This window comes from Penicillium psychrosexuale, assembly GCF_028828465.1.
Source record: "Penicillium psychrosexuale strain IBT 29551 chromosome Unknown utg000005l, whole genome shotgun sequence".
NCBI lineage: Eukaryota > Fungi > Ascomycota > Eurotiomycetes > Eurotiales > Aspergillaceae > Penicillium > Penicillium psychrosexuale.
In genome coordinates, this window is record NW_026643190.1 from 425,234 (window position 1) to 451,923 (window position 26,690).

The window sequence follows — 26,690 nt, forward strand, 5'->3', positions numbered from 1 at the left end:
TCATAACTTCGGGTATTATCTGCCATCCGCGACACCGGAAAGGTATATAGCGAAAACCGACCGCTTACGCTCTAAGAAAATGAGCCAAGCTTGACCGAATGGAAATTACGATAAAGTATACCACCTTCGGTATGTATCAGTAGCTAGCTAACATTAGTCAATTCTAATATGCTAAAGATGACCCAAGCTGAAGATTTGAATAATCCTTCCCTAATAGCTATCGCTGAGAATAATCCCTAATGGCAATTTGGAACCCTCGATTGTGATAGGCCTAATCCTGAAAGGTGAGTTTTTCAATTATACTTTGTGCTGAGATCTCAACGTATTGAAATACCAATGAGATATGACCTACCCCACCTTGGACACCCTACCCTGAAGTATTCTATGAATTGGAAAGTCGATCAGGTGGGTTGCGGATGGCTAAGCCTTGGCAACTATTTTGGATACTCAACTGTCTTGATCAAAACAAAGACCGCCGACAGAAAGCTTACTAGCTTCTTTAAACTGCAAGTTGCGTTCCACGAAAATATAGTGGGCCTTGTAGAGGCTTTCTACGATGGTAAAGCCACTCATTTAGTTTACAATTACTGTGGATTTGCTGTCAATCTTTCGCAAGTCGGCTTAACTCCCGCCGTGCAGTTAAGTGAGATCGATCTCGCTAGTATCTGCAGGAGCATTCTCAGGGGTCTTGAGTATATCTATGAACAGCTTCTGATAGTCCATGGGCATATCGACTGTGACAACATTATCCTATGTTCTGATGGAGGCATTAAGATAGGTAAGTGTCATATACTGTTTTCATTCATCAATACATAACTAATTGTTTAGCAAACATCGGAGACAGTATGATTGATGATAGACCTACGTCTATGGATTTAGATCGCGAAAATGTTGGATTACTGTTGCTTCAACTCGGTGATCCACAGAGATCTTTAGATGAACGCGAAGACCAAGTTAGAGCCCAGCAAATCGGGTTTAGGCTGTCGAAGTATGCGATTCATTTTGTAGAGTATATTAGCTCAGTATCGTTTTCTTACTTATTCGAGGTTGGGCTCTCTATATAATGTTCCTTAGTCTTATGCTCACAACTCACAGCATGCATTCTTGCAGTAAGTGCAACCAGACAGTCGGACGTGGTATCTGATACCTCATTATCTAGATACAATCATGCACTGGGGTGTTTTGCCACAAGGAACGGACAGATAAATCGAATCGGATGAGACTTTAGTTCTGCATTTTTAAATCTCTCGCTTCCACTTAAGACGAAAAATTATATAGTATCACTTTCGCCTTCGATGTAGGACAACGCAGAGCAGCCTTTTCAAACCCTAGTCATAGGAGTCGCTAAGCCGTAGTTGGTTAATTTTGTATTGAACGATCCGTCATAAGGCCGACTGGTATATATAACACCACGAAGAAAATTGAACACGCCAATATAAATTGAGATATAGGCCTTCTAGCAATTCAGGCTTGGTGTTCATCTCATTGGTACAGCCCTATGATTTACTTCACTTGAAATTAAGTCGATAACCCGGGTCAATGTCTCATATAAAATGAGCGATTCACTGTGCTCAAGATGTTGAAGAGAGGCCCAAAAATGTCCTTCTACGTCCTCACAATATCTTCCAGGCTCTTGGCTTCTTCCAGAACTCTCCGGCGTGTAATTTCTTCCAGTAACCTTTTACCAAACATAGCATAATCTTCCAGCGCATCTTGTCCAACCCGGATAATGACAATATCGTCCAGCCAAGATGACCTCCGATTACTCCCCTGGTCAATGCATCCACACTCCTTTTGTGAGTATCTATTAACTCCAGAGTCACGGAGCTGCCTAAGGAACATCGAACGACAAGTCGTTGTGAGATACAGTTGTTGCAAAACAGACACGGATTCGTTCTGGTCATTGAGATGTGCTTCGTTTTTCTCAAGGTCACGAATAGCAGAAGTTATGAAGGCCATACAACGGGCTTGGTTTTTTCGTTGAACTGTCCGGGAGTACTGGCTGGAATTTTAGTATATTGCTCTTATAGCCTAGAATTTGCACGCGCTAACTAGAGTATGATGTTTAGGTAAGTGCTTATGGAATAACGCCAAAGCCACCTCCTGGAGTTGATATATGCCATAGCCCGTCACTGACATCTCCGTTATATGAGAGGCGTATCCATTAGGTAAGGCCTGCTTGGTCATAGCATCTCAGACTTGTAAGCAGAGCAAATACATAGAATGGGTCAAGTTGCTGACCAGAAACCCACATGGAGCCCAGTGATGTCTCTGTAATGATCTCATGCCCTCCTTAAGGACATTGAGGTCAACAAGTCCAGTAGGTTCCAGCTTCCTAATGATCTCCAAAACCAGAGCCGTGGATTTGAAAAGTTTGATCTCGGAGGGAAGGTTGAGGTTGAGCATTCCTTTCGGCTGAACATTCCTTTCGGCCGTGACAGCACACGGCACGCTAACTTCGCGCTCGAACAAGATTCTGATTCAAATAAAGAATTTGTAATGGCGAATTCACATTCACATTCACATTCACATTCGCTATCACTAAGCACCCTTTTTTGGTACTGCAGGTGAACATTAGGAATCGGCTCCCCCTCCTTCAGAAGATGAAAGAACGATTGGTTGCCGTACGCTGGCTTTTCGGCGGAAACAGTTCGTACAAAGGCTTCTATGAACTGCCGAGAAGCATGAAGTCTCCATTGGACCGCCTATTTATGCGCGGCCTGTCTATCCTCTCCGAAGAGGGCTTCGAGTTCAGTAACAATAGGCCATTCAGACCACTTAATTCTCCCGCGCAGCGCATCGGAGAGATCCCCGAGACCGGTAAGGTGGGATACCCCTAGGAACGAGGGGAGGTCTCTGACTGCACGCTTCTGAGGAGATACAGAGATGAGGTAAGGTCGCTCCTTCCTCAAAACTGTTGAGGAAGTCACTAGTCACCCAGACATCCATAACGATATAAAGGAAGGAAACAACAACATATGTACAGAACATCAACAGCACAAAAGTTAGAGCCTAATCATAATACTTAGCAACTACACCCCCAATGATAGGCTGGTCTCCGATTTCACTCCGAGCCACACCTTTGTCAACCCCCTTGGCCACTCTCGCCTTCACCCACTCGCCAGCAGTGATACCAACCGCACTATTATCGGTTGTCTGGTCATATCCCAGACGATGCAGCACGTCACTCACAACCGGTCGCAGCTCGAGGCTATCCTCCGGTCGAACAAAGTACAAAACACCTAGACGATCTACATCCCTCTGATCGGGCGGCGGTGCAACAACACGGTGTATGCTGCTCTTGAGGAAGCCGTTGGTGAGGAAGTGGAGAGAGTCCGCAAGATTCACCGTGATGCTCCCGGGGTACGGCTTCACCCACTTCCACTCGCCCTCTGGGGTGCGAACCTGCAGCGCAGCAACGGGTTGGCGGAACAGCAGAGTCAAGCTGCCGAAGTCGGTATGGCCCTTGGACCAAATCCCGGCGGCCTTCTCGTTTTCTTCGTCTGAACGCCGGTGGTACTTCATGTACCGTAGGTGGCAGTCGCTTTTTTCATCATAGCGATGCACTTTTAGGAAATAGTCCTCGGGTAGCTCGAGGATAATGGCGAAGAGCGTGAGAAGTTTGGCCGCGATTTGGTCATGAATGTGGCGTGCGAAGCCTTCTATAATAGGACGATTGTTGTTCACAATGTCCGGTTGGGGAAGCTCGAGGGCTGGGATGAATTTTGGGATGTTGTAGATTTCTGTCTTGTCATAGACACCCGGACTAATTTCCTAACCTAGGGTTAGATATGATTGTTTCTCGCCGTAGATTATCGGCATTCGACTTACCCGGAGACCCATTGGCTTGTAGCCATTGTAGCCACCTTTCTCAAGCTCCGCACGATACTTGAGTTTCTCCTTTATTGGGAGCTTGAATATCTCCTTGCCAATAGCGAATTGGCGGTCAACATCTTCCTGCGAGAGCCCGAAGTTGGTAATATAAAAGAAGCCTAATGCCAGATAAGTATACAATCATGGGAAGCTGGTGTTGGAAACATATACTACTGACCTATATTCTGGATAGCCTCAAAAAGTTGCTTGGCTAACTGCTCTTTACCGCCGGGCTGGTCGAACAGAGACAGATCCAAGGTAGCGAGATCCGCCCAGTCCACTATATGCAAGTTACACGTTAGCATGGTGTCTCAAATCTCGGCTAGGACCCTAGGTTTTGCATTAAACCACTTACGATCAAAAGTAGTCTCCGGGACCTGACTGTATGTTGGGATATCAGATCCCGTAGGAACAGGGGCTGGAGGTTGGGTCAAAGTTGCCATGGTTCATGCAAGATAGTGGAAGAAAATATATAAAAAGAATATATCACAGCAAGCTGGAGTAGAAGGATTTGGTTATGGAGACAATAGCGTGCATTTGCACTATATCTGACAGATGGGGGGTTTATCAAGATCGCGATATCCTTGGTTTTGTAGCGGATTTGTAGTTGACCCTTGAGCTTATTGTTGAATCCATTCCAATCGGGCAATTTGTAGGTTTATTCCATTGACAGCCCGCAAGGTTGATATGCAAGGCCGGCCAGATTGGTGCGAGTGCAGGTGGACCTCTTTACGCCACGTGGGCTTTAGATCTCATCATGATATCCTCCGTTTGCGTGATCAGCGACTGTTCCCTCACTAAATCGCGACTTACGCACTTCTACAATATTTCCAATGATAACTCCAAATAAGGGAATGAATGACTTTGACCGGGAACGTACTTATGAGGATATTAACTACACGATTTTACTAAATTCGATATATAATTATTGACGAAAGTAAAGAGATTGATTCCAAAAATATTCGAATAGACTATCTCCATCTGGATTTGAATCCAATTGAGACTATATTGTATGTCAGGACTTGACAGCAGCAAGTATGGCCTAGGCCATAGCATTTGCAATACTTTTCGACTATGATACAATTTTTTATCTGCTAGGTTTGGAGCTTGGTCTAAGCTTCTATAATGTTTTTCGGAGGGTTTCCGGACTGATAAAGGAGATGCATGGCGATCTATCAATGACAACTCGCGTTGAACCGGGACTGTCAACAGTAATAATTTGAGAATTATACTGTCGAAAGCAACATCGCTACAATGGCAGACAGAGAAGACGGGCGCATCTCATCCAAAGATTTGGGCAAGACCACGGCCACCGATATTATTTCCACCAATGATACCGATACCAATCATGAGCTTCATTTTGCGAGACGTGGTGAAGCTCTTGAAGAAGCCTCATCAAGCCTGGAAACCATCAATGGCTACGATCCGGAGCTTATGAATGGTAGGACACTGCTCACGGCAGCAGAGGAAAAGAAGCTACTACGCAAGATCGACTGGCGGTTAATGACGCTTTGTTCACTCATTTTTATGTTTAAGAATCTGGACAGCAACAATGTGCGTATACACAAGGATACTAGGTGGGACATTATAACTGACAGCCTCGCAGGCATCCAATGCTCGAATCATGAACAAGGGAACGGATCAGAATATCATGACACAGCTCGGAATCACATCTAACGAGTACAATCTTGTGACTGTGCTTTACTATGTAAGATATCCAGCCAGTCTTGATCCAGATGCCGTGGCGTATCGCTAATCATATGTGACAGGTCCCATACATTTTGCTAGAAGCACCCTCAAATTTACTGCTCAAGAGATGCTCCCCTTCAAAGTGGCAATCAAGGATTATGATCAGCTGGGGTATCGCTCTCATGTGCAATGCTGCTGTGAAGAATAAGGGCGGTTTATATACGACACGGTTCCTACTGGGTGTAGTACGTTACCGCGCCAATATGTCTCATGATTCCAAAATGGAATAGACTAACACCGCAATAGGCCGAGGCTGGACAGTTCCCCGGTGTCATTCTCCAGATGACTTACTGGTATCGCCCGGACGAGATGTCCTTACGACTGCTCTACTTCTGTAAGCTACACACGATCCGCTCGCAAAACATCTCGCACTACATGAAATTTTTAACTGACGATATAAAGATATTTGCGGAAATATCTCGGGTATCTTCGGTGGTCTTCTTGCCTATGGGTTTGACAACGCATCTGGTGCAGGCGGCCTTTCCGGGTGGCAATGGTAGCGTTCTCTTATATCCATTCCTGAATCCGTACTAAAATTACTCTAGGTTATTCCTCTCAGAAGGCATTGCGACCGTTCTTTTTGGATTTGTGATTTGGTTCTTACTCCCAGACTGTAAGGGTCATCCTTTGCTCATAACACGACGCCAGTGACTGATATGCGAAAACGCGAGATAGTTCCCGAGACAGCCAAATGGTTGACTGAGAGGGAGAAGAAGTTTATCCAGGCTCGACTCCCATCTAATTCTCCCCGTGGAAATGAGCAGCACTTCAAGCTGCGTGAAGTTATCGAGTCACTGAAAGATCGGAGGCTGTGGCTGTTTACGGCCATTTGGGCTACCTTTACTGTTGGAACCAACGGTGTCACATTCTATCAATCGACGGTTATTGCCAACCTCGGATACACGTAAGTTGGTTACTTTCCGCATACAGTTATGACTTCAACGGGCATTGCTAACAGACTCTTAGGAGCATTGCCCAAGCCCAGCTTCTCAATATCCCCATCACGATCTGTGGTCTCCTAGTCATTGCGGCTACAGGAATTACAGCAGACCGTAGCCGGATACCCCGGCCATTATACCCACTTACCTTCCTTGTTATCATCATAGTCTGCTACGGGGTCTTTGTTGCCTATCCGAGTAATGCTGCTATATACGCGGTAACGCTGATCGGAAATGCCGTGACTGCATCATGGTACCCAGTCATGTGGTAAGTTTCCTATGTCCTCATCCACTTCATATGTTTGTATAGCTCACAACGTGATAATAGGCCATGGCGCGTACAAACCACCTCTCGAGCTACGGGATCCGCCTTCTCTATCGGATTTGTCAACAGCTACGGCCAAATTGGCGGCGCCATTGGCCCGCAGTTGTTTCAAAGTAAATTTGGACCACACTACACAGTGCCCTTCTCCGTTGCCATCGGTCTTGTGGGTACTTGCGCGATCTTGACGGTGGTGACGTGGTGGGTGACACAGGAGACGGAGCGTGACACGAGGCGGCTGAAGCTAGCTAAAATCGCAGCGGAAAAAAGGGGCGAGACGATTTTGGAAGATGTTGTGGACAATGACTTGAAGAACAATTGAGGGAAGAGCTGTTGACAAGCCTAGATATATTGCGGAAACCTATATACAAGCTGTAGATTATAGACCAAAGCCCAACTCCATCGTTGACAAAAATTCAGTGAATACTATCCGTGACGTGATGATCTTCAGAAAAAATGATGTTCTTTTACTTTGTATGATGTTAATTACCCCGATATCCAATTACTCCAAGTTCCAAAAAAGGTCCGAGAATCGAATCAAAATCGCGCGATCTCCCCGCGGCTAATAAAAACCCTCCGACTCCATACATACCCCTCACAATTTGTGGGAACCTCTTCATGTGGTCTTCTACATGATTATTCCTTATTCGCAGACAGGTTTCTGACACAGCATCCTTGGTATTCGGCTCATCTAGCTTGGACAATGAACTCAGTTGACACCCAATCGCCCGCAAGGGCTACGAGTGACCCCTACTTTGACCTGGGAACATTGAGCCGCAAAGTCAGCACCAATTCCCAGGAAGCCCAGATATGGTTCAACAGGGCCCTTGTCTGGACATATTGCTTTAATCATGATGAAGCAATCACCTGTTACAAGCAGGCAATCGCGCACGACGAAAATTGCGCCATGGCCTACTGGGGGATATCCTTCTGCTCGGGGTCCAATTACAACAAAACATGGGCGCTGTTCGACCAAAGAGATCGACTCAATGCAATCAAACAGTGTTATATATATTCTCAAGAAGCACTGAGGCGGGCAAACAATGCATCAGATTGGGAGCAGGCGCTCATCAAGGCTCTTGCAGAACGATACCCCAACGATGATCCAAGTAGGGATCTTGCAGGATGTAGCCGAGCGTATGCCGATGCCATGAGAGAGGTGTATATAAGTTTCGGTCGCGAAGACTTTGACATTATCACACTATTCGCGGACGCATTGATGAATTGCGCACCGCGGAAGTTATACGACGCCTCCACGGGGCTGCCGATAGCGTCTTCTCCGGTATTCGAAGTGAAAGATCTACTTGATCGGGCGTTGCAGATGCCGAAAGTTGAACTTCATCCCGGTCCCGCGCACATGTATATCCACCTGATGGAAATGTCGGCGACTCCTGAGGCTGCTCTGCCGGCAGCAGAGATGATCCGTGAAATATTTCCCGATACAGGCCATACCTTCCATATGCCCGCGCATATTGATGTTCTCGTGGGCGATTATCGCCGTGCTGTGGAATACAATCTGAAAGCGACCGTCGCAGATGACAAATTCTTTGAACAGAATGGCGGCTTGACATTCTACAGCTATTATCGCTTACACGACTATCACTCCCTCATCTACGCTGCGATGCTTGGTGGGAAATCAAAGGCGGCATTGTCAGCGACGGAGCGAATGGAGGCGACTATCACAGAAGAAATTCTGCGCGTCGAGACGCCTGCGCTTGCAAACTGGATGGAATTTTTCAAGGCCGTCAGAGTCCATGTGCTCATCCGGTTTGGGATGTGGGAAGAACTCAAGAAGCTCGACCCGCTCGAAGATAAGAATCTCTATTGTGTGACGAATGTGATGAGACACTATGGAAAGGCCATCGCGTATGCGGCCACGTCGCAGCTCGAGGAAGCCGACCAAGAGCGAGAGCTTTTCAAAGCCGCTTCGAAGCTTGTTCCCCCCACACGCCTCGACTTCCCCAACAAAATCACCGACATTCTCAAAATCGCAGCTGCTATGATGGATGGCGAGATCGAGTATAGAAGAGGCGATTATGATGAAGCATTCCGCAGATTACGGGAGGCAATCACTCTGGAAGACGAGCTGCCTTTCGCAGAGCCATGGGGGTGGATGCTTCCAGCTCGGCATCCATATGCAGCCCTGTCATTGGAACAGGGCAGAGTTGAGCAGGCTGCACAGGCTTATGCTGAAGATTTGGGGCTTTTCCCGACACCCAAACGCACCCACCAACACCCGAATAATGTTTGGGCTTTGCATGGATATCATGAGTGCCTTCAGCTTTTGGATCGCCATGCGGAGGCCAATATTATCAAGAAACAACTTTCCCTTGCTCTTGTGGAGGCAGATGTTGAAATTACATCTTCATGCTTTTGCCGGCTTGGGAAATTGCCCTCACCTTGTGGAAAGCTTAAAATGAATGGTTGCCACAGTGTGGGGTCGACGTGTAATAAGAGCTAGATGAACATTTTGCATAAATTAACATTGTTCCGCTGGCTTCTCGTTTATGATACATATAGAAAGATGTAAAATGTAAAATCTACGCGCCCACCAAAGTAGGCAACAAATTTATCATGCCAGGTCTTTCGGGAACACCTTAAAAGAATACGCTATAAACACGGGTATCACACCACGGCATCTGCAACTTGCTTGATCATCCCGCGAACCTCATCAACGATACGGAAACAAGGCACCAACTTCCGCGCTATCGGATCATGTGGACAGAGATCGAGCGGGTCGTGATCAACAGCATCCTCCTTTCTCCGACAACGGCCTTCAGAATTGGGGCAATTTTCGTGGCCGACCATATGGCGATTGCGTTGCCGCTGCGCAAACTGTTCACCGAACACCAAAAGCCGGTCTGTATCTGTCTGGAGGCCGTGCACGACAAGGTCCCGGAGCTTCTCGCCGCTGATTTGTAGATTCAACTCTGACGGTATTCCAAGCCCACAGTCAAGATAGACGGTCCTAGTCTCGTTGCTGATATCTAGCTCAGTGCAGTGCTTATGCAGCCAGCGGATGTACCTTTGGTAGCCGGATGTTATTTCAAACATGAGCTGGCCGATGAGGAGCACATTTTGAACCGTTACTCGAGGCGGTTTGGACACATCGTAGCACATAGGACAGGTCAGTAGTCTCTCTGTGAGGGACACGCCTGCGCGGAGCATCGGAACGATATCGTGTGACATATTCGCGCGGCTCAGGCTCCGGATTATATCGGAAACCTCTTCGTCGCATTTACAAGACTGAGAGAACGACATGGGAGAGACGTATGCATCCAAGGCTCTTGAGGGTACCTCCGGGTTATGCAATCCGCTCTGGCGTGATGTGTGCAATAGCTCAATGGGAAAGGAACACATATCGCCGTTCCCGAGCATCTCCCAGTGCGAGGAATCGAATCCGCAGCTACCGGATAGCTCGTATGGTAATGAGTCGAACTCACCGGCTCCCATTAACATATTGCCGGCTTCATGAGAGTCAAAGGGCGATTGAGAAATGACAGGCGAGAAATGCGAGGAGCTTGAAGATCCTATTCGCTCCTCTTCGTTCGGTAAATCGCGGTCTGGTTCCTCTTGTCGTGCGCGCTTTCTCGGCCTTCCAGGGGCTCCTTTGTCTTTGAATTTACATGTCAATGTTAAGCCCCGGCAACGAGAGCAACCACTCTTTTCGCCTGAGCATCTGAGCTTCCGTGCCCCTATTTAACATTAGCCAGACATTCAAGGAGTGGAGAACGGCTCAGCTCACGGCATGCTTCGCAGGAATTTCGTTGTCGAGTGGGATACATACTATGTTGAATGTATTAGTTTGATCTAACAAGCACAGGACCGAGGTCGGAAGTTGACGTCCAGGTGGAATTGGAGGATTGGTCATCCTGCGCTGAGATGGCGTCAACCGAGCTTCGAGCGGGGTAGTGCAGCCTCTGAGCAGCAGATTCTATGCATCATGCCGAGTCAGTGATTGGGATGAAAGGTGTCAATAGAAGACATCAAAAGCTCAAGTATTGCGTGTGCTTCTGAATATCAATGTTCGGAGCTGTGGTTTGCGGGTTTGTCGAAAATCCTCCGAGAAAAAACTGCCGAGCTTCTGTGTAGCGTCGCTTCGCTGTAATTTCCATTTATTTCCTTTCAATTCAATCGGAAAATTTTCATTCTAGTTGAACAGCAAAATGGCCAAATCCATAACCGCACGCGAATTGCGTCAGCATTGGGTAAATCACCATGAAGTTGCCCTCCTCGACGTCCGCGAAGAAGGCCCCTATTCCGAGTCCCATCCTCTATTCGCACTAAGTGTGCCAGTTTCGGAGATCGAGAAGAAGTTGCCTCCACTGGTTCCTAGATTGTCAGCCCCGATTGTGGTCTACGACGACGGTGAAGGTTATGCAGCTCGGGCTACTGTCCGGATATTAGCGCTGGGATATCGAGATGTTGCCATCCTGCAAGGCGGGCTTTCCGGCTACGCCCTCGTTGGTGAGGTCTATCGCGATGTCAATGTTCCATCCAAGGCTTTTGGCGAGCTTGTCGAATCGATCAACCACACTCCATCCTTATCTGCGCGGGATATCAAGGATGTTCTGGAGAGTGAGACTGATGTGGTTGTCTTGGATGCCCGGCGTTTTGAGGAGTATAAAACAATGAGCATTCCCCGGGGCCGCAGCTGTCCAGGGGGAGAACTTCTATATCGCTTTTTCGAAGCTGTACCCTCTCCGGAAACCACAGTGGTCGTCAATTGTGCAGGTCGAACGCGGAGTATTGTTGGGACCCAATCTTTGGTGAATTCTGGAATTCCGAATAAAGTGGTAGCGCTCCGGAATGGGACGATCGGGTGGACATTGGAGGGTTTGGAACTAGAGACTAAACAGACGGAACGGGTCCCAGGTCCTTCAGTTGAGGCATTACAAAAAGCGCGGGAATACGCTGAATCGTGGGCGAATCACGTCGGCGTCTCTATTATTAATGGCGATCAGCTCACTCGATTTAGTACGGAGTCGGAAAATCGAAGTCTGTATCTGCTAGATGTGAGAGACCCGGAAGAGTATGCCCTTGGACACCCGACCGGCTTCTCCAATGCTCCGGGTGGTCAATTGGTACAAGCCACCGATGAATGGGTGGGTGTTCGGGGAGCTCGCATTGTTCTGTACGATACGGATGGTGTACGAGGGCGCATGACAGCCAGCTGGCTCTTGCAACTCGGATGGGAGGTGTATGTCTTTGAAGAGCGATCGGCGGTGCCTGATAGGCTTGTGTTGCCTGAAGTCTCTTCGTGGAATCCTCCAAAGGATGGCGCTATCACGGTGAACGACCTTCAGAACCTCGAGGGAGCGACTGTGGTCGATCTCGCCCGCAGTCCGTCTTATCGCAAAGGCCACATTCCGGGCGCATGGTTCGCTTCTGGACCGGAACTTGCGCGAGATCTGAGGGCTATCGACGGTGACGGCCCTATCGTGCTGACCTCGCCCGATGGTGACGTTGCCGCCACGAACGTTGACGACGCACGCAACTCAGTCTCACGACAAGTTCTGTATCTGACGGGAGGGACAACGGCCTGGGTGGCTGCTGGTCACCCCCTCGAGACCGAATTGCGATGTTTGTCGCAGCCAATCGACGTGTATAAAAGACCGTATGAAGGGACAAGTAACGCTCGCAAGGATATGCAAGGATATCTCGACTGGGAGTATGGGCTTGTCGCGCAACTGGCCAACGATGGGGTGGCGTGTTTCCACGTTGTGCGGGACTCGCGTGAGAAGCTGCACTGATCGGAAGTGTGTAACTCTCACCTAGCTACACTTTCTTGAAGCAAAGGAATTAAACATAAAAAGTAAGAATAAACCTACATTTGCGAAGGCCTGATTTTGCTGGGTTTATGCCTTAATATGCCTGAATCATAGACCGCTTTCGACACCGCTCTAGACCGTGTAGGTAGTGTAAATTGAAGCTATTCCCGCCCTAGCGTCAGGAACCGTCCCCGACCGCATAAACCACTGAATTAAAGCTATTTTCACCCCACAAACCATTTGCACGGTCGTAACAGCTTCTATACCTATAAATAGGTGCATACGGAGATTGGTATAAATTCTTCAGAGAGATTTGTCCGTTCGCAACAGCTTCAACGCCTAGAAATGGGATATGCGGAGATTTGTATGACGGGAATAGCTTCATTCTTTTTCCAAAGTTAGTTCCAAGGTTCGATACTTTGCTTATTAAGCCCTCTGTATTTTTATTTCTGCCAGTCTACTCCGTAAAACACCTATGCCCGGCTCTCCATACCAAGAGATAGGGCAGGGTCTCTTTCGTCTAATGAAACTTGCGAATACTATACGTATCGGACCAGTAGTGGAGCCATCACAACGCCTTTTATGAGCTAAGGTAAGACATTAATTTCCCAAGCACTCTCGGACCTCTCGTACCCTAAAGACGATTGCTTGTTGATATGTGTATGCACTTTGAAGCTTTTTCCTGACCCACATACCGGAAGGTTATCCCAAAATTCCCTCAATCGGAATTCCCCACTGAACCCAAAAGTAAGCACATTATTTCTCTATAAGTCATATGCTCTCACTTCTGGTTTATCACTTCCTTCTTGCGTAGTTAGTGCCTACATTAGTAACTAAGACAGCATTCGGGTGAATAGGCTGAAGGGGGCTGAAGACTCTTGCCACCGAGCCTGCCCTGGCCCCCTGACTATCCTCACGGATAAAGAGAGAGCGCCTATGAAGGCTATCAAGCAGGTTAGTATTATAATCCTAACCCTTTATCTATTATCTACTAGTAAACTATTATCTATAGGTCTTCTCAGATACCATCAATATGCTTTCCCTCTGGCAAATTGCGAATAATATTGAGAGGCATGCAAAACCGGCTATCCACAACTTCGTTCACCGTACAATGAATCTATGGGGTTGAGCTTCCTCAACTACAATTTTTGGCTTGGAAGGGCTAGACAATCGACTGGTCGCATGTGCAGCAAGGAGGCAGATGCAGCGTTTTTCCCTGGAATTGAAGTATTGCGATGAAATCGCGGCGTATCTAGGCATGTGCCTACGGATTCCAATTTCTCGCCCCCGCAAATATCTTCCCACAGAGAGTTAATCGCTCTCCTTGAAGTAAGGGGAGTCCACTTCACATTCCGTATATGCATGAGGCAATTTGCCTTCGTACAGGAAATCGCGTATAATATTTGCAGCACATGAGGAATCCACCGCGATAGAGCAATGGCCATAAGCTTTGACTTCGACGATTTGTGAATCTTGAAATGCCTCCTTCGCCGAGCGGGCAGATGTAAGAGGAGTTACAGGATCCCAAGTAGTTGATAGAATCAGCAGCGGATGCGCCGTTGTAACTCCCTTGCGTGGTACGTAAGAGTGTGTCCTCGGCATAGTCCACTGCTGTCTCATGAAGAATATTTTGCTGTGTCTAGCGCCGAACATACTCTGATTGAACGAAGTCAAGATATAATCAAGTAGCGGTTGCCTGTCTTGGGGCCAATTTTTGGGACCACTCAGGCCATCGTTCAATCTGATAAACTCGCTTGCCTCATGGCCCATATCCCAAGAATCTTCACGCCCATATGCAAGAAAAGCATTTGTCGCATTTCCTTGAATGAGACTGTACAAGTTGTTGGCAAGTGTACCCCACGTGGAGGGATAGTAAAGGGCTGGTAAAACACCATCATACCAGAGCTCTTCATACCCTAGTACACCATGTGCTGTATTGTTCACGTACACACCAATTGGCTGTTCTCGGAGCCTATTCATATAAGAAAGGACCGTATCGCGCAATTCCACAGATGTTGCGAGCGAGGATAGTGGGCATTTTTTTGTGCCTGCTCTGGTACACTCTTCAAAAAACCCATCAAGTACCTTGTCCGTGTCAACCTGGGACTCTATTTCAAAAGTACCGTCGTACCATTTGAATTGGTTCACGACACCGTCGATGATGACACGTTTCGAACGCTCGGGGAACAGTCCCGCGTAGGTCTGCCCCAGAAGGCTGCCGTAACTGAAACCCCAATAAATCATGTCTCTCTGGCCAAGTGCATCCAGAATATCATTCATATCAGCCGCTGTCTGGGGAGTGTTTAAATACTTGGCGTGTTCTCCCATCGTATCGTGGCATGCCTTGACAAAGTTCTGTGTCCATGCATAGACTTCAGGGCTGTCAATCTCGACATTGCGAGATCTGACATGAGCTAAATCCTTTCGAGATTTGACATCGGGATAGCAGGAGGCTAGCGGCATCGAGCTATTAACACCGCGAGGATCGAACGAGACTAGGTGGAGCCCTTCGCCAACTATAGCCCTCAGCTGCTCTGCATTCTGGTTGAGGAATTCGAAACCACTCGCTCCAGGGCCACCTGGATTGAGAATGAGGTTCTGGGTTGCGTTCGTGCCGCGCATGCGGATGAGTGGAATGGTGAAGATTTTATTTCCCGAGTTGCTCTGGTTGAATTGATCCATGGGGACAAAAACATTGCCGCACTCCACGAAGTTCCCCTTGATGAATCCACGAGGCTCCCAACTTATCTGTTCACCAGTGTATTTGAGGGTCCTATGCTGGTGCCATGTTGGTATTTCTACCGACCAGTGTTTGAGAGCAAACAAAGAACAGATCAAAATCACCGAGACGATGGCCCAATATTTCGGGCGAGAAGCCTGTAATTGCTGTTTTCTGGCGAAATCTCCCAGCAGAAGTGATTTTTTCATGGTAGTGTTTTCGCTTGCTTCAGCTCAAGTCCCGTGGGTCACGAATATGAAGAATGTGGCTAGACAAAAGATGAGTACTCGGAGTAGAAAGGCGCTTTCATTCGGGGTGTTGTTATGTTATGTTGTTGCCTACCCGTGCGGGGATTCCACAAGGCGGAAAATGGTAGTGTGTATTGGCGGCGAAAACGTATTCAAAAGATCTTACCCCGTACATGTATCGCCGTTGATCCATGTTGTATCTTTATTTGAGTTTCACTGGTATTGTATTGTTCCGCTAGTAGTGATTGCATGGTAGAAACCGCATTGTCCAATATGGCCCATTTCGGCTGCCGTAGATATTAGTCTGTACTATCGAAGACGTAAGATGCTTACTTCGTATCTCAATAAATTCTCTAACTTGTCCCACAGCTGTAGTCTATAATTCTCAGCTGCTTTATGTTCCCCTCCAATATCTAAACTGACACATACGACCATAGGGTGTGGAAAATAGGGCTTCCCGTCCGCTCAGCCGTACTCAAGCCACACGCCGGTGAGTTAGTAGTTGGGTGGGTGACCACCAGCGAATCCTCACTGTTGTATGTTTTTTTTTTTTTAACTCGGTGTGAATGAAATATAATAATAACATATGTATTTGTGGAACTCTAATAATAACTTTTTAGAAATTAAGCTTAACGAGACATAAGCACTTGACATATCTATCTGACGCTATGACCATCTAGAGAGAGAGGTCACCTGACCCAATGATGACGATGAGACATAAGCTCTAAAATGACAATCTTGTGGACAACTTAGTAAACAAAAACAAACAAAACAAAAACGAAAGGATGTTTTTTTTCTGCAGTAAAACCAGCCTGGTAAATCACGTGACCCATCTGTATCAAGGATGATGTCGAATTTCGTACAGCGTAATTTACCACTAGACCATAACAAAAACCAAGGTTCTTGTTTAGGGCCTAGAGGGGCCATATCCCATTCTTGACAGATGAAAAAATGACGGTATTCATCCTAGAGTCTGACATCAACTTCTCTTCTTGTTGTACTTCTCTTCTCCCTTTTCTCACCACTTCAAGCCGATAACTTCCTTTCCCCGTTGTCTCGTTCCTGAGCAAAGATCCAAAATTCCTTTCTATCCAAGTTCAGAAAGGCCTCTTCTGTTATTTGTTTGACTTGCACAATCTACAATGTCGGACCTGCGAAGCTTAAGTCCATCCGTCACATCAGAACTCTCCACCTCCGAACTTCAAGTATCCCTGAATCATACTTTACAGGGCTACCAGCCTTTGAGTTCAACAGACGACACACCTTTTTTTCTCCAGATTGTTTTCAAGTACCTGCCCGCAGACGGACAGCGTAACCTGATCGAAGACTTATCTGGATGTCAAGATGACCAGGAGGTTAGACAACTTGCCGAGAGCATAGACACAGGTCTTCTCCGCCCTATGTTGTCTACCGGTGGTAAAACACCGGCAGTCACTCCCTCATCTCGTCTCGGTCTTGAGGACTCGATCGAATACTTGAACACCTTCGATGTAGAATCCGTGACACGAGTTGACCAGCAGCGACTCCGCCAGGAGTGCTTAGCCCGCGATGGCTATAAATGTGCGATAACAGGAACCTGGGATATGGATACCACCCCACATCCCCCCGGGCGGCCTGTACACAAATTGCAAGCAGTTCACATTATTCCCTTCTGCCTTGGAAATTTTCGCACCGACGACGAGCGAGGTAAAATGTCGGCAGTATGGACTAATATCTTTCGATGGTTTCCAAATTTACGGTCCCGTCTCAATATGTTATTAGGTGATGTTAATCGCGAAGATAACATCCTAATGATGGCTTCTGTTTTTCATGAAGACTTCGGAATGTTCCATTTCATTCTTGAGCCAACAACAGTACCAAACCGGTATCGATTGAAGAAATTCCCGAGACGCTCATGCCTTGTGAATTATCCGACGGCAACTTTCATCACCCTTACAAACAATGATACCCGTTTCAGAGATCCAAACCCAGAGTTTTTAGCTGTCCATGCAGCTATCGGTAACATTCTCCATGCTAGTGGCCCTGCTGAACTGATCGAGAAGCTCCTACGAGATTTCGATGGCGCTGATCCCTTCCTAGCGAAAGATGGAAGCACCGATATCAGCAGCCTGCTTTCCGTGAGTTGTCTGTCGCTTTTGAGTTCCCGCGGCAATACAATTCAAAATGACGAAATCACCAAGGCCAAGCGAAGACCTGTTCAAGCTGAACTGCAAGGAACGGAAAATCAGAAGCCCAGGTCGAATGACTCGGGCCATTTGCCACGATGAGCGATACTTATGTCTTTCTTTTACATGATCTGCCGGTTGCTTGTCGTTCCCTCTACCCCCGGCGCTATATCACTTTCTCTTTATTTTCAATCTCATGGCTATTAGAAGCATGTATCATGGGGATCTCCGATACTGGATTAAACGGCTCATCCCGGAGATCTACGGAGTGCGTGGGACGTACTATGCTATTCATCATTGGTACCGACCCGGACAATGGGATGGTTTGTTGTTGAAGGCCGCCAGTGGTGGGGACTCTTCGCAGCCGGAGAAGATGATCAAAATCGGGAATCTCCATGTGCTGACCTTGGTGGGAGATGGGGAATATCTGCCCAGGCGTAAATCAGTGGACGTTAACTGGATTGTTTTGTAGATTCGGATCTTTGTTATTGATTGCACAATCTGTCTCCGTATACGCTCTAGAACAGCCATACGGCTATAAGGTGATACGTAAACCGTCTCTGGCACGGCCGAGAAAAGAGGAAGGTCATCTGTCACGAAATATCAACAAGCCCCAAAGATCCAAAATAGTATATTAATTTTAAAATGGTAGATCTTCTTCACCGCCCGACCACTCACCAAACAGCGCATCTCAACACATCACCGTTCACAGCTCACCACAAGACTCACCATGAAATTCACCATAACACTCATATACCTGGTTACTCTATACCTTAATAGCTGATATCGCAATCAATAGCGGCGGAGGAACTCCATCGGATCACAAACTACCAAGGCAGAAGGAAGGGGAATACGGCACCCGATAACAAAGAAATTTCATTTATCAATGCTGCGGTCTTGGTGATTGAATTTGCGAGATCTATCTAAATCCCATTAGATCTTTCCAATGATGATGATTCTTCGGACTACAAACCAGATAACGAAGATGTTATGTAGGTCTTTCCTTCTCCGATTACTCTTGGAATACTTGAATACTAGTCAACGCCACAAAGAGGCACCTACACATCGCTAGAGGCCTTATTCTTACAGCATCCCCCTGCGTAGAATACTCTTAACGCGAATCTTATCCTGCAAAGCAGCTTTCACGTCGCGGGGCTCAATGCAGCGACAGCCGTGACCACAGAACCTCTCAAATCCCGCAGACAAGCGAGTGACACTATGATACATCAGAGTGTGAAAACCAAAATCTTGAATTAGGCTAAATGCATCTATCATGCTAAACTACTTAGGGTATGTCTCCCACTAGCCGCCATTATCAACCAGCGGTAGACATACTGGAAGTAGCTATCGGGGAGTGTGTCGCCAGATGAAGAGTATGTGTCTCGTAGCATTTCTCTTTTCTGAACATTTGAAAAGCTACAGATTGCTGGTGAAGATTGAAGTAAAGTTAGGCAAAATATCGTATCTGTTCCAACGCATACAGTTTCTCACTTCCAGATACCCCTCAGGCCAGTTGCTGGAATCGGTGAGTGACGTCGAATATGGAATATGCAGGTGTCACCTAGTGCTATGACTAATCCCGAAGTTTACCCTTAATTCCCACCTAGGAAAATAAGGTTTACCCTTGACTCCCGAAGATTACCCAGAATCACAAGACACTGTTCAAGCAATGCCATTTGTGGAAAATGGAGGACTAGAGTCGTGTTCGTATTAATGAGAACTGTGCTCTTTTAGGTTTGTACCCGGGAAATTTGATTCGATAGTTGGCCCTGTTCCGATTGAGTCTGGGCCTAGGGTAAAAGCCCATTCCCGCTTCACTCCCACTTTTCCTGCCTGTGGCTAATCGCTCTTGACCGGGCTTAGAACGATCTTAAGACCCTCCAGCCGTCATTCTTACCTGGCCCAACCACTTCTCCCTTCTCACCTGACTGAAAACTCCTGGTAGTTATTACCGGCAGCTCCTGCGAAGAGAAGTGACTGAGTCTTCTCGTCGCCTTTTGTCGTTTTCACCTTCATAATGTCTCAAATCCAACAAGAAGTCAATGAAAACAGCCAAGGGGCAAGTATCCACATTGCAAGGCTGGAGACCGAACCACATCGACGGGAATTCGCCGCCATCTCACCAAATATTGTTTCCAAAACACGCCAAGGGGTCATAATCTTTTTCATCGTTGCAAGCAACATGGTACAGGTGAGGCAATACTCCTCACTGAGTAAATCGACAGACTTTGACAGCCGACCAGATGATTTCCAACATGGTGGGACTTGCCGCTGGCCTTGAAATTAGTAGGGTGTTGGGTGCACCTGTTGGGCCGGGGAAAGCCAACTGGGCTGCCGCCTCTTATCCGTGCGTAATGTGACACTACCGCTATAGCCCCGTTCGAGACACTTACTACTCCTCTAGATTGACACAGGGCACATTTGTGCTGGTCAGTGGCCGACTTGGCTCTGTGTATGGTCACCGAAATGTGTTGGTCGCCGGCTCTATTTGGCTAGTCCTATGGTCGTTGGTGAATGGTTTCTGCACGACGTTCGTGTCATTCAACGTGGTACGTGCTCTTTCGGGTATTGGCGGGGCTTTGATAATGCCCAATGCGGTTGCTTTAATTAGCTCAACCATCCCACCTGGTCGATCGCGAAATATAACGCTCGGATTCTTCGGGGCATCTGCGCCGATTGGAAGCTACCTAGGAGCTATCTGGGCTGGAATCTTTGTTCAATGGACTAGCTGGAAATGGATCTTCTTTGGCCTGTGAGGTTTTTAAGACTCGACCTCCTTCTTCAAGATACTGACAAATGCCACGACAGGGCAATAATGGGCGCAGTCGTTTTCGGCGCCCTGGGAACACTGCTGCCACCCGACCGTCCTGTTGACCGATACGGCAAAATAGACTGGATCGGTGCGCTCTTGGGCACAAGCGGACTGATTTTGTTTAATGTTGCGTGGAAGTAAGTGTGTCTTACATCGATTTTGTAGCAGTTTGGCTAACACCTCTTAGCCAAGCTCCCGCAAGCGGATGGAATGCTCCGTTTGAAATTGTCATTATAACTGTGTCAATCCTGTTATTGGCGCTGTTTGGCCTTTGGGAGTACAGGTTTGCAGACACTCTGATTATGCCGCTGGATATATGGGCAACGCCATCATTTGCCGTCCTCGTGTTTGTGGTCCTGTTGAGCTTCATGTCCAATGGGATCTTTCTATGGTACATGGTCGCTTGGATGCAGCTGTTGCGAGGAAAGACTATACTGCAATTTGGAATTGAGTGGACGCCTTTCGTGATCGTGGCAACAGCGGGCACTTTCATTGCAGCATGGCTCATACCCCGGCTTGCAGCTCAGTGGATACTAGCGATTGGCTCCGCCACCATCTTGATTGCCAACATCCTTCTAGCAACTATGCCAGTACAACAGATGTATTGGGCGCAGGTTTTTCCGGCCACGATATTCATGGCGTTCTGCCCTGATTTTGTCTATGTGGCAGCCCAGATTGTCGCAAGTAACAGTGTCAAGCGGCGGCAACAAGGAATCGCTGCTTCCCTTATCGCGACCCTAAACCTCTATGGTAACAGCCTTGGCCTTGGGTTTGCCGGCACTATTGAGACTGAGGTCAACAAGAAGAGACCCGATCAAGTTCTTGGATTCCGGGCAGCCCTGTATTTCGGCGCTGGGATTGCATTGTTGGCGGTAATCCTGGATATGCTCTTCGTCCGAGTCATCAAAGATGAGCGAGAGGGTTGGAGTGACCCGGCCGATCGAGAAGAATTCATAGAGGAAAGCTCCACCACGGCAATCGAGCTGGCCACATCAATGGTACATGGAGACCGGACGTAGGTCTGCGCAGTCTTTCACTGCAACAATGTATGTTTGAGGGGGGTGGGGGGGTTTGCGCTGAAATAAGGAACGAGTGAAGGGTCCCGCACAACCTGCAAACCATCCCTGCCTTCACACCATCAACGCCTTCGTTAATCTCCTTTCTGTTCTGTGCCAACCTTGGAAGTAATGCTCTTCCGTGATTTGCTATCGGTCCCTAGGCTCCCTCCAGATTGCTAGTCTGATGCATTACGTTCCCTTCTTACTAGGCTTAGTATTTCTCATATTCGGTTTTCACTAGCATTTCTGCCCAACGGACGATTTCCAGCGTCCTCATCTTCTATGATTCCTCCCTTTTTCGGTTCTATACACTTTATGCATGGGTGACCGGGCCAACCGCCTAGAGCAACCGGGAAGGCATTAAAGCAATTATCAATAAATAAAAGCTTGGCGATATGGGGATTAAGCCATCAAAAAGTTTGAGTAAATAAAAAGAATAAGATAAAAAAACATACAACAGTGAGGATTCGCTGGTGGTCACCCACCCAACTACTAACTCACCGGCGTGTGGCTTATGTGCGGCAGATAGTCGGGTGGGTGTCGCCCGGGTGAGAAACGGGTGAGTGCTGCTTTACGGTCGCGCGACCGGGGGTGATAAGGGTAAGTGCGCTATAGACAGGGTGAGAATCAGGGTAAGAATCACCTAGGTCGCGCGACCACCGCATTGACCCCTTTAGCTGAACTAACGGCAGAATATCATTGGATCATATTGTTTCCCTTAGAACACTCGATATCCTGGCATCTGTATATAACTAGAACTGGAAGTATCATACACCTAGGCAGTAGGCAAGTTGGCAATACTAATCGATTTGGTTAATCTGCTCAAAAAGCTATCTTGAAATCGAGCTAAACGCACTCGGCGGGACTTATAACTATTACAGGCCAATCAGAGCTTAGTGTAATTTAGATATAACTTAAGCTACTTGCCTAACTAGCTAGTGACTATTTCACTAAAGTATACCTTATTTGTCCTGATTATTTAGAGTCACTGGAATAAAATCCTGTCGTAGTTGTTTCGACCTTTTGATTGATGGGTCATAATGAATTCGACTGCCTTCCTCTTTTACTCATCTCTGTATACCTTTTAACTTTTCGTGCGTTTTATCACGCGAACAAATCACTATCATAGAAGAGGCCTCAAATCTCGACTGCAGGCCCTCAACTTGGTCTGTTTCCGCCTTAGGTGCTATTATTGAATGGTACCGTACAGCTGACCACTAAGAGTTTCTCTCAAGGTCTGCCCGTAAACTTTCATATGAGCTTCGGGGTATGATCGAGGTTAAGGTCATTTAATGATATAGTTAGTCGGGACAGAAGTTGCTGGCTGAGGACGTCTCTTCTAAAGCAATATCAATTTCGGGACCTTGTGCTTTTCCGTCTTCCAGATCTTACTATTTCCTCACGAGTCGGGGCAGGGATATGAGGATGGGAGCTGTATGTATAAACTCCCTTATTGGGCATCTCCATAACCAACCAACTCCGAATCGAGTACAAACGCCAGAAAACATTATGGCGCCGAAGGAGATTATTTCGCCGCTTGCGGAGCTGCTCTTGCTTGACACCACTCAAACTGGGTGCTATGTACGCGGTCTGTGGACCTTGGAGTCCAGAAACTAACTGTTTGAGTAACTACCTGGGATATGAAAGAACAGAGGGCTACTCCGATGTAATATATATTGGAATTATGCATAGGCTTCAAGAGCATATGCCTCTTTTCATGCGCTAGAGAGTGAATGCTTTGAACCATGTCGGCCGTCCATTCTAAGTCGTTATTTTCCTAAGCATGTAGATTGGGGGGGGATAGAAAGAGATAAACAGAAGCCTAACTAATCCTCGATCCGCTGAAGGTTGAACAACCACGATGATGGCCTGTACCGTCAACAAAATAAAAAGGTCTGATCAAAACCAAGTGTCATCCTATTCATAATAAATGTCCTGTTCATAGTAAACGGAAGCAGGAGTGGTAAGTGACCGCAAAATTTTGGGTCAAATAATTATTGGCCTATACATACAACAGAAAAGATAGCGTGCGGTTGGTATTCACAAGTACTCTGAGAATTTAACAAGGGGATTGATATACTCACACCCCCTTTGGCTAATCCGACACCCCTTTGGCTAATCTGATACCCCCTGCCTGAAAATTAAGGTATGCATTCCTAATTGGGTACCGCTTTTGCTTCGACACCTGTGCCTGTCTACCGCATTCCACACCGCCTTCTAATTTCATACACCGCCTTCGTGACAAAGTCTCCATACAATTATAGTGACACAGTAGGTACCTGCAATTTGTATGTAAACCCCTAACAAAATTAAGTCACTTTCGTTATATTGCACTCCATATAGACAAGATCAAACAAATTGATACTTCAATTCTGGTTTACATACATTAACTTGCCTTCTTCCACCTCATTTTTGACATTCATTTTCATCCAAATCCCTCCAATTTCATCTGTTTTTATCAGTTTTCATCCTCAATATGGCCTCACTAGGCCTTGAATACCTCGAATACCTGCTATCCTCGGATTCCGAGACAGAGATCGTCCCCGAGTCTCCACCCACCGAGCCAATCACCAAGCCAATCACCGAGCCAAGCACTGAGCCGCCAAGCACTGAGCCGCCAAGCACCCAGCTGCCAAGTACCGAGTCCACACCAAGCTTTACGTTCCCGCTTCCGCCAATAGACCAGACGTACCCTACCTCGGAGGAAGCGATTGTCTCGATTAATACCTTTGCACGCCCGCATGGATATGCAGTCACCTCTAAGCGTTCAAAAAACACTAAGAAAGGGGTGAAAAAGGCTGTCTATCTCTGCTGCGACCGTGGCTGTATATATATACCACAGGACTTAGAGAAGAAACGACGGACAACTACACTTGCCAATAATTGTCCCTTTGCAATAACTCTTCGCCTCGACCTCTATATAGACATTTAGCGCCTAACTAATGAGAATCCTACCTATAATCATGAATCCTCACCGCCGTCTACCTATGCCATTCAACGGTCCCTTGCGACCGACAGCTGATCGAATGTTAGAATGGGACCGCTAATTTTTAGCGCCTCTTGGCCCAGAGGAACATGTATTAATCCGAATTCCGAGAGCTCGGCGAATGTCAGACATCAGCGAATGTCGGGATTCTTTTAGGGGTTATAATACCCTAGTACAGAAGAAGATAGGATTTAGTGGTAAAGATAATACTGTAAATAATGATCACGGGGTCTTTATGAACGTCTATTATAAGCTATGAAGACATCCTAGTGTAAAGAGAGATCTCGACATTCGCTAAGACCCCTCTGAGCAGATAGATGGTCGAAACGCGGATTAACACGGATTAATATATTTTCCTTCACGCTAAATTAGCGGTCCCATTCTAACATTCGATCAGCTGTAAGCCCGGTCCCTTGAGCTGGGTCCACGGGTGGACGGTACGCTGAGTAAGCTGGAAACAGGCTGCCTAGGTGGTCCACGTGAGAGTGGGTCACGGTGACACACTAACCCATTTCCGCCCAGAGGCATTATAGTTCCTAGACTTATTCCAGCTCTCCAGCTTTCCAGCTTTCCACCTCTCTATCTCCACATCTCCACGTTTCTTCGTCTCTTCATCATTTTCATAACACTGTCAACCAATCTCGTCGCGTTTCCACGCCGTCTATCATGTCTTCTCAACCTGTCAATCCGCCTATGCTGCAGGACCATGATGCCCTGAGAAAAATGTTCGAAGAAAAGGCCGACTCCATCTTGGAATGGCTAGAATCGAAAAGCCAGGTCTCTTATGACTATGATACCCTCCGTGAAATCGGCGTTCTTCTCCACCATATGGATGTCACATATGACCAAGAGTCCCTTGACTTTAAGCTTTTATCCGAGAAAGAATACAGCACATACAAAATCGACAGCGCTAGGATCCCTAAACATATGCGCCATCACTATGACGGTTTTGACAAGGCCTTTCATTTGTCTTTCTCATACCCACTATCAGACCCACTACCAGGCACCGAACTTGTGTATGAGAAGGCCTTTCAAATCGCCAGATATATCGACATCCTTCAAGACTACTCTAAGAAAGATGATCCCGATAATACCTCTTCGATAGAGAAAAACTCGAACTGGTATGAGATCTTGTGAGTTCGGTCTTCCTCTATTTCCCCCTATTACTTATAACTACCAAGAAATTGACTGGTTTATTTATCTAGGGCCGAGGATTCCTTTGAGGATGGGCCACAAGGAATGTTACATGGTTTACATATTGGGCATTCGAAACCTCTCGATCTTTCAAGATGGAGAGCCGTAAGTTACCGACAATGGCAAGAGGACCCTGAGGACCCAGACACAATCCGCCCGCATGTTATGCTTATGATATGCACCGGCGCGGTAGCAAAGTCTAATAACCTTCTCCATGGCGAGATTGGGCCGATTGTTAATACAATCCAGTGCCGTCTCCTCCAGGAGGAGTTTAAGCAGACTTCGAGTTTTCCGGTATAGACCTAGTAATCCCTATTATAAGTGAGCGCTAACCTTATACCACTATTAGGTTCTCGTCATCTCGCTGTTTGGCCCAAGACAGGGGCGTATGCTCTATGCCCGATTCAACATCGACGGTACTTTGATTGTACGAGCGTCAGATATCTTTGATTTCAAGAAGAAGAACCAAGAGGGATTTGACCTCTTCATGCGCTACTACAACTGCGAACCCGAAGATACGGCCGTCCTATCGAAAACTCTCCATCTCCCACTATCACCATCGGCCGTACCTCGCAAGTCCGGAATTGTTGATACCCCAATCACGTCATTCTCCGTATCGGAGAACGTCCCCCACGCGGATTAGAACGGAGTTTCTAGCATTATTAGTGTTATTTCGTGGAGACAGGTGTGAGCGGCCGCTTAATCGTGGAGAAGAATTCGAATGGAGCAGGGCGAGATTGTTCAGTAGCTAGTTACGAGTATCCCATAGCTAAATTGACTGTGCTTCAGCTTTGTGAGCGGGTTGTGCGCGGAACCATTACGGTTAGAAGGCTGAAATAAGAGAAGGCCTCTAGC

General features: G+C 47.1%; 12 protein-coding genes across 12 annotated transcripts; 9 read left to right on the forward strand and 3 right to left on the reverse strand.

Annotated features, from left to right (window-relative positions):
• Positions 1 to 2,603: 2,603 nt before the first annotated feature.
• Positions 2,604 to 2,840, forward strand: N7518_009104 (uncharacterized protein; the record flags this gene model as incomplete). The annotated part of the gene is made up of 1 exon (XM_057190031.1): positions 2,604 to 2,840. One exon carries the CDS (start codon positions 2,604 to 2,606, stop codon positions 2,838 to 2,840), a length of 237 nt encoding a protein of 78 aa, XP_057037687.1.
• Positions 2,841 to 3,012: 172 nt separating this feature from the next.
• On the reverse strand, positions 3,013 to 4,316 carry N7518_009105 (uncharacterized protein; the record flags this gene model as incomplete). The annotated part of the gene is made up of 4 exons (XM_057190032.1): positions 3,013 to 3,774; positions 3,832 to 3,992; positions 4,052 to 4,153; positions 4,229 to 4,316. The coding sequence occupies 4 exons, from the start codon at positions 4,314 to 4,316 to the stop codon at positions 3,013 to 3,015; spliced, it is 1,113 nt and encodes a 370-aa protein (XP_057037688.1).
• Positions 4,317 to 5,127: 811 nt separating this feature from the next.
• On the forward strand, positions 5,128 to 7,204 carry N7518_009106 (uncharacterized protein; the record flags this gene model as incomplete). Its single annotated transcript, XM_057190033.1, has 9 exons — positions 5,128 to 5,427; positions 5,480 to 5,581; positions 5,643 to 5,807; positions 5,869 to 5,956; positions 6,025 to 6,118; positions 6,168 to 6,235; positions 6,298 to 6,526; positions 6,589 to 6,828; positions 6,889 to 7,204. 9 exons carry the CDS (start codon positions 5,128 to 5,130, stop codon positions 7,202 to 7,204), a joined length of 1,602 nt encoding a protein of 533 aa, XP_057037689.1.
• A 381-nt stretch (positions 7,205 to 7,585) lies between these two features.
• Positions 7,586 to 9,343, forward strand: N7518_009107 (tetratricopeptide repeat protein; the record flags this gene model as incomplete). The annotated part of the gene is made up of 1 exon (XM_057190034.1): positions 7,586 to 9,343. One exon carries the CDS (start codon positions 7,586 to 7,588, stop codon positions 9,341 to 9,343), a length of 1,758 nt encoding a protein of 585 aa, XP_057037690.1.
• Positions 9,344 to 9,507: 164 nt separating this feature from the next.
• N7518_009108 (Zn(II)2Cys6 transcription factor domain-containing protein) lies at positions 9,508 to 10,667 on the reverse strand (the record flags this gene model as incomplete). The annotated part of the gene is made up of 2 exons (XM_057190035.1): positions 9,508 to 10,577; positions 10,628 to 10,667. 2 exons carry the CDS (start codon positions 10,665 to 10,667, stop codon positions 9,508 to 9,510), a joined length of 1,110 nt encoding a protein of 369 aa, XP_057037691.1.
• Positions 10,668 to 11,048: 381 nt separating this feature from the next.
• On the forward strand, positions 11,049 to 12,635 carry N7518_009109 (uncharacterized protein; the record flags this gene model as incomplete). Its single annotated transcript, XM_057190036.1, has 1 exon — positions 11,049 to 12,635. The coding sequence occupies one exon, from the start codon at positions 11,049 to 11,051 to the stop codon at positions 12,633 to 12,635; it is 1,587 nt and encodes a 528-aa protein (XP_057037692.1).
• A 1,329-nt stretch (positions 12,636 to 13,964) lies between these two features.
• On the reverse strand, positions 13,965 to 15,581 carry N7518_009110 (alpha/beta hydrolase; the record flags this gene model as incomplete). Its single annotated transcript, XM_057190037.1, has 1 exon — positions 13,965 to 15,581. The coding sequence occupies one exon, from the start codon at positions 15,579 to 15,581 to the stop codon at positions 13,965 to 13,967; it is 1,617 nt and encodes a 538-aa protein (XP_057037693.1).
• Positions 15,582 to 16,762: 1,181 nt separating this feature from the next.
• On the forward strand, positions 16,763 to 17,887 carry N7518_009111 (HNH endonuclease signature motif containing protein; the record flags this gene model as incomplete). The annotated part of the gene is made up of 1 exon (XM_057190038.1): positions 16,763 to 17,887. One exon carries the CDS (start codon positions 16,763 to 16,765, stop codon positions 17,885 to 17,887), a length of 1,125 nt encoding a protein of 374 aa, XP_057037694.1.
• Positions 17,888 to 17,996: 109 nt separating this feature from the next.
• On the forward strand, positions 17,997 to 18,257 carry N7518_009112 (Heterokaryon incompatibility; the record flags this gene model as incomplete). Its single annotated transcript, XM_057190039.1, has 1 exon — positions 17,997 to 18,257. One exon carries the CDS (start codon positions 17,997 to 17,999, stop codon positions 18,255 to 18,257), a length of 261 nt encoding a protein of 86 aa, XP_057037695.1.
• A 1,545-nt stretch (positions 18,258 to 19,802) lies between these two features.
• On the forward strand, positions 19,803 to 21,616 carry N7518_009113 (uncharacterized protein; the record flags this gene model as incomplete). The annotated part of the gene is made up of 5 exons (XM_057190040.1): positions 19,803 to 19,976; positions 20,029 to 20,132; positions 20,190 to 20,537; positions 20,594 to 20,734; positions 20,785 to 21,616. The coding sequence occupies 5 exons, from the start codon at positions 19,803 to 19,805 to the stop codon at positions 21,614 to 21,616; spliced, it is 1,599 nt and encodes a 532-aa protein (XP_057037696.1).
• Positions 21,617 to 24,131: 2,515 nt separating this feature from the next.
• N7518_009114 (uncharacterized protein) lies at positions 24,132 to 24,587 on the forward strand (the record flags this gene model as incomplete). Its single annotated transcript, XM_057190041.1, has 1 exon — positions 24,132 to 24,587. One exon carries the CDS (start codon positions 24,132 to 24,134, stop codon positions 24,585 to 24,587), a length of 456 nt encoding a protein of 151 aa, XP_057037697.1.
• Positions 24,588 to 25,307: 720 nt separating this feature from the next.
• Positions 25,308 to 26,478, forward strand: N7518_009115 (uncharacterized protein; the record flags this gene model as incomplete). The annotated part of the gene is made up of 3 exons (XM_057190042.1): positions 25,308 to 25,774; positions 25,847 to 26,129; positions 26,185 to 26,478. The coding sequence occupies 3 exons, from the start codon at positions 25,308 to 25,310 to the stop codon at positions 26,476 to 26,478; spliced, it is 1,044 nt and encodes a 347-aa protein (XP_057037698.1).
• Between the last annotated feature and the right edge of the window lie 212 nt (positions 26,479 to 26,690).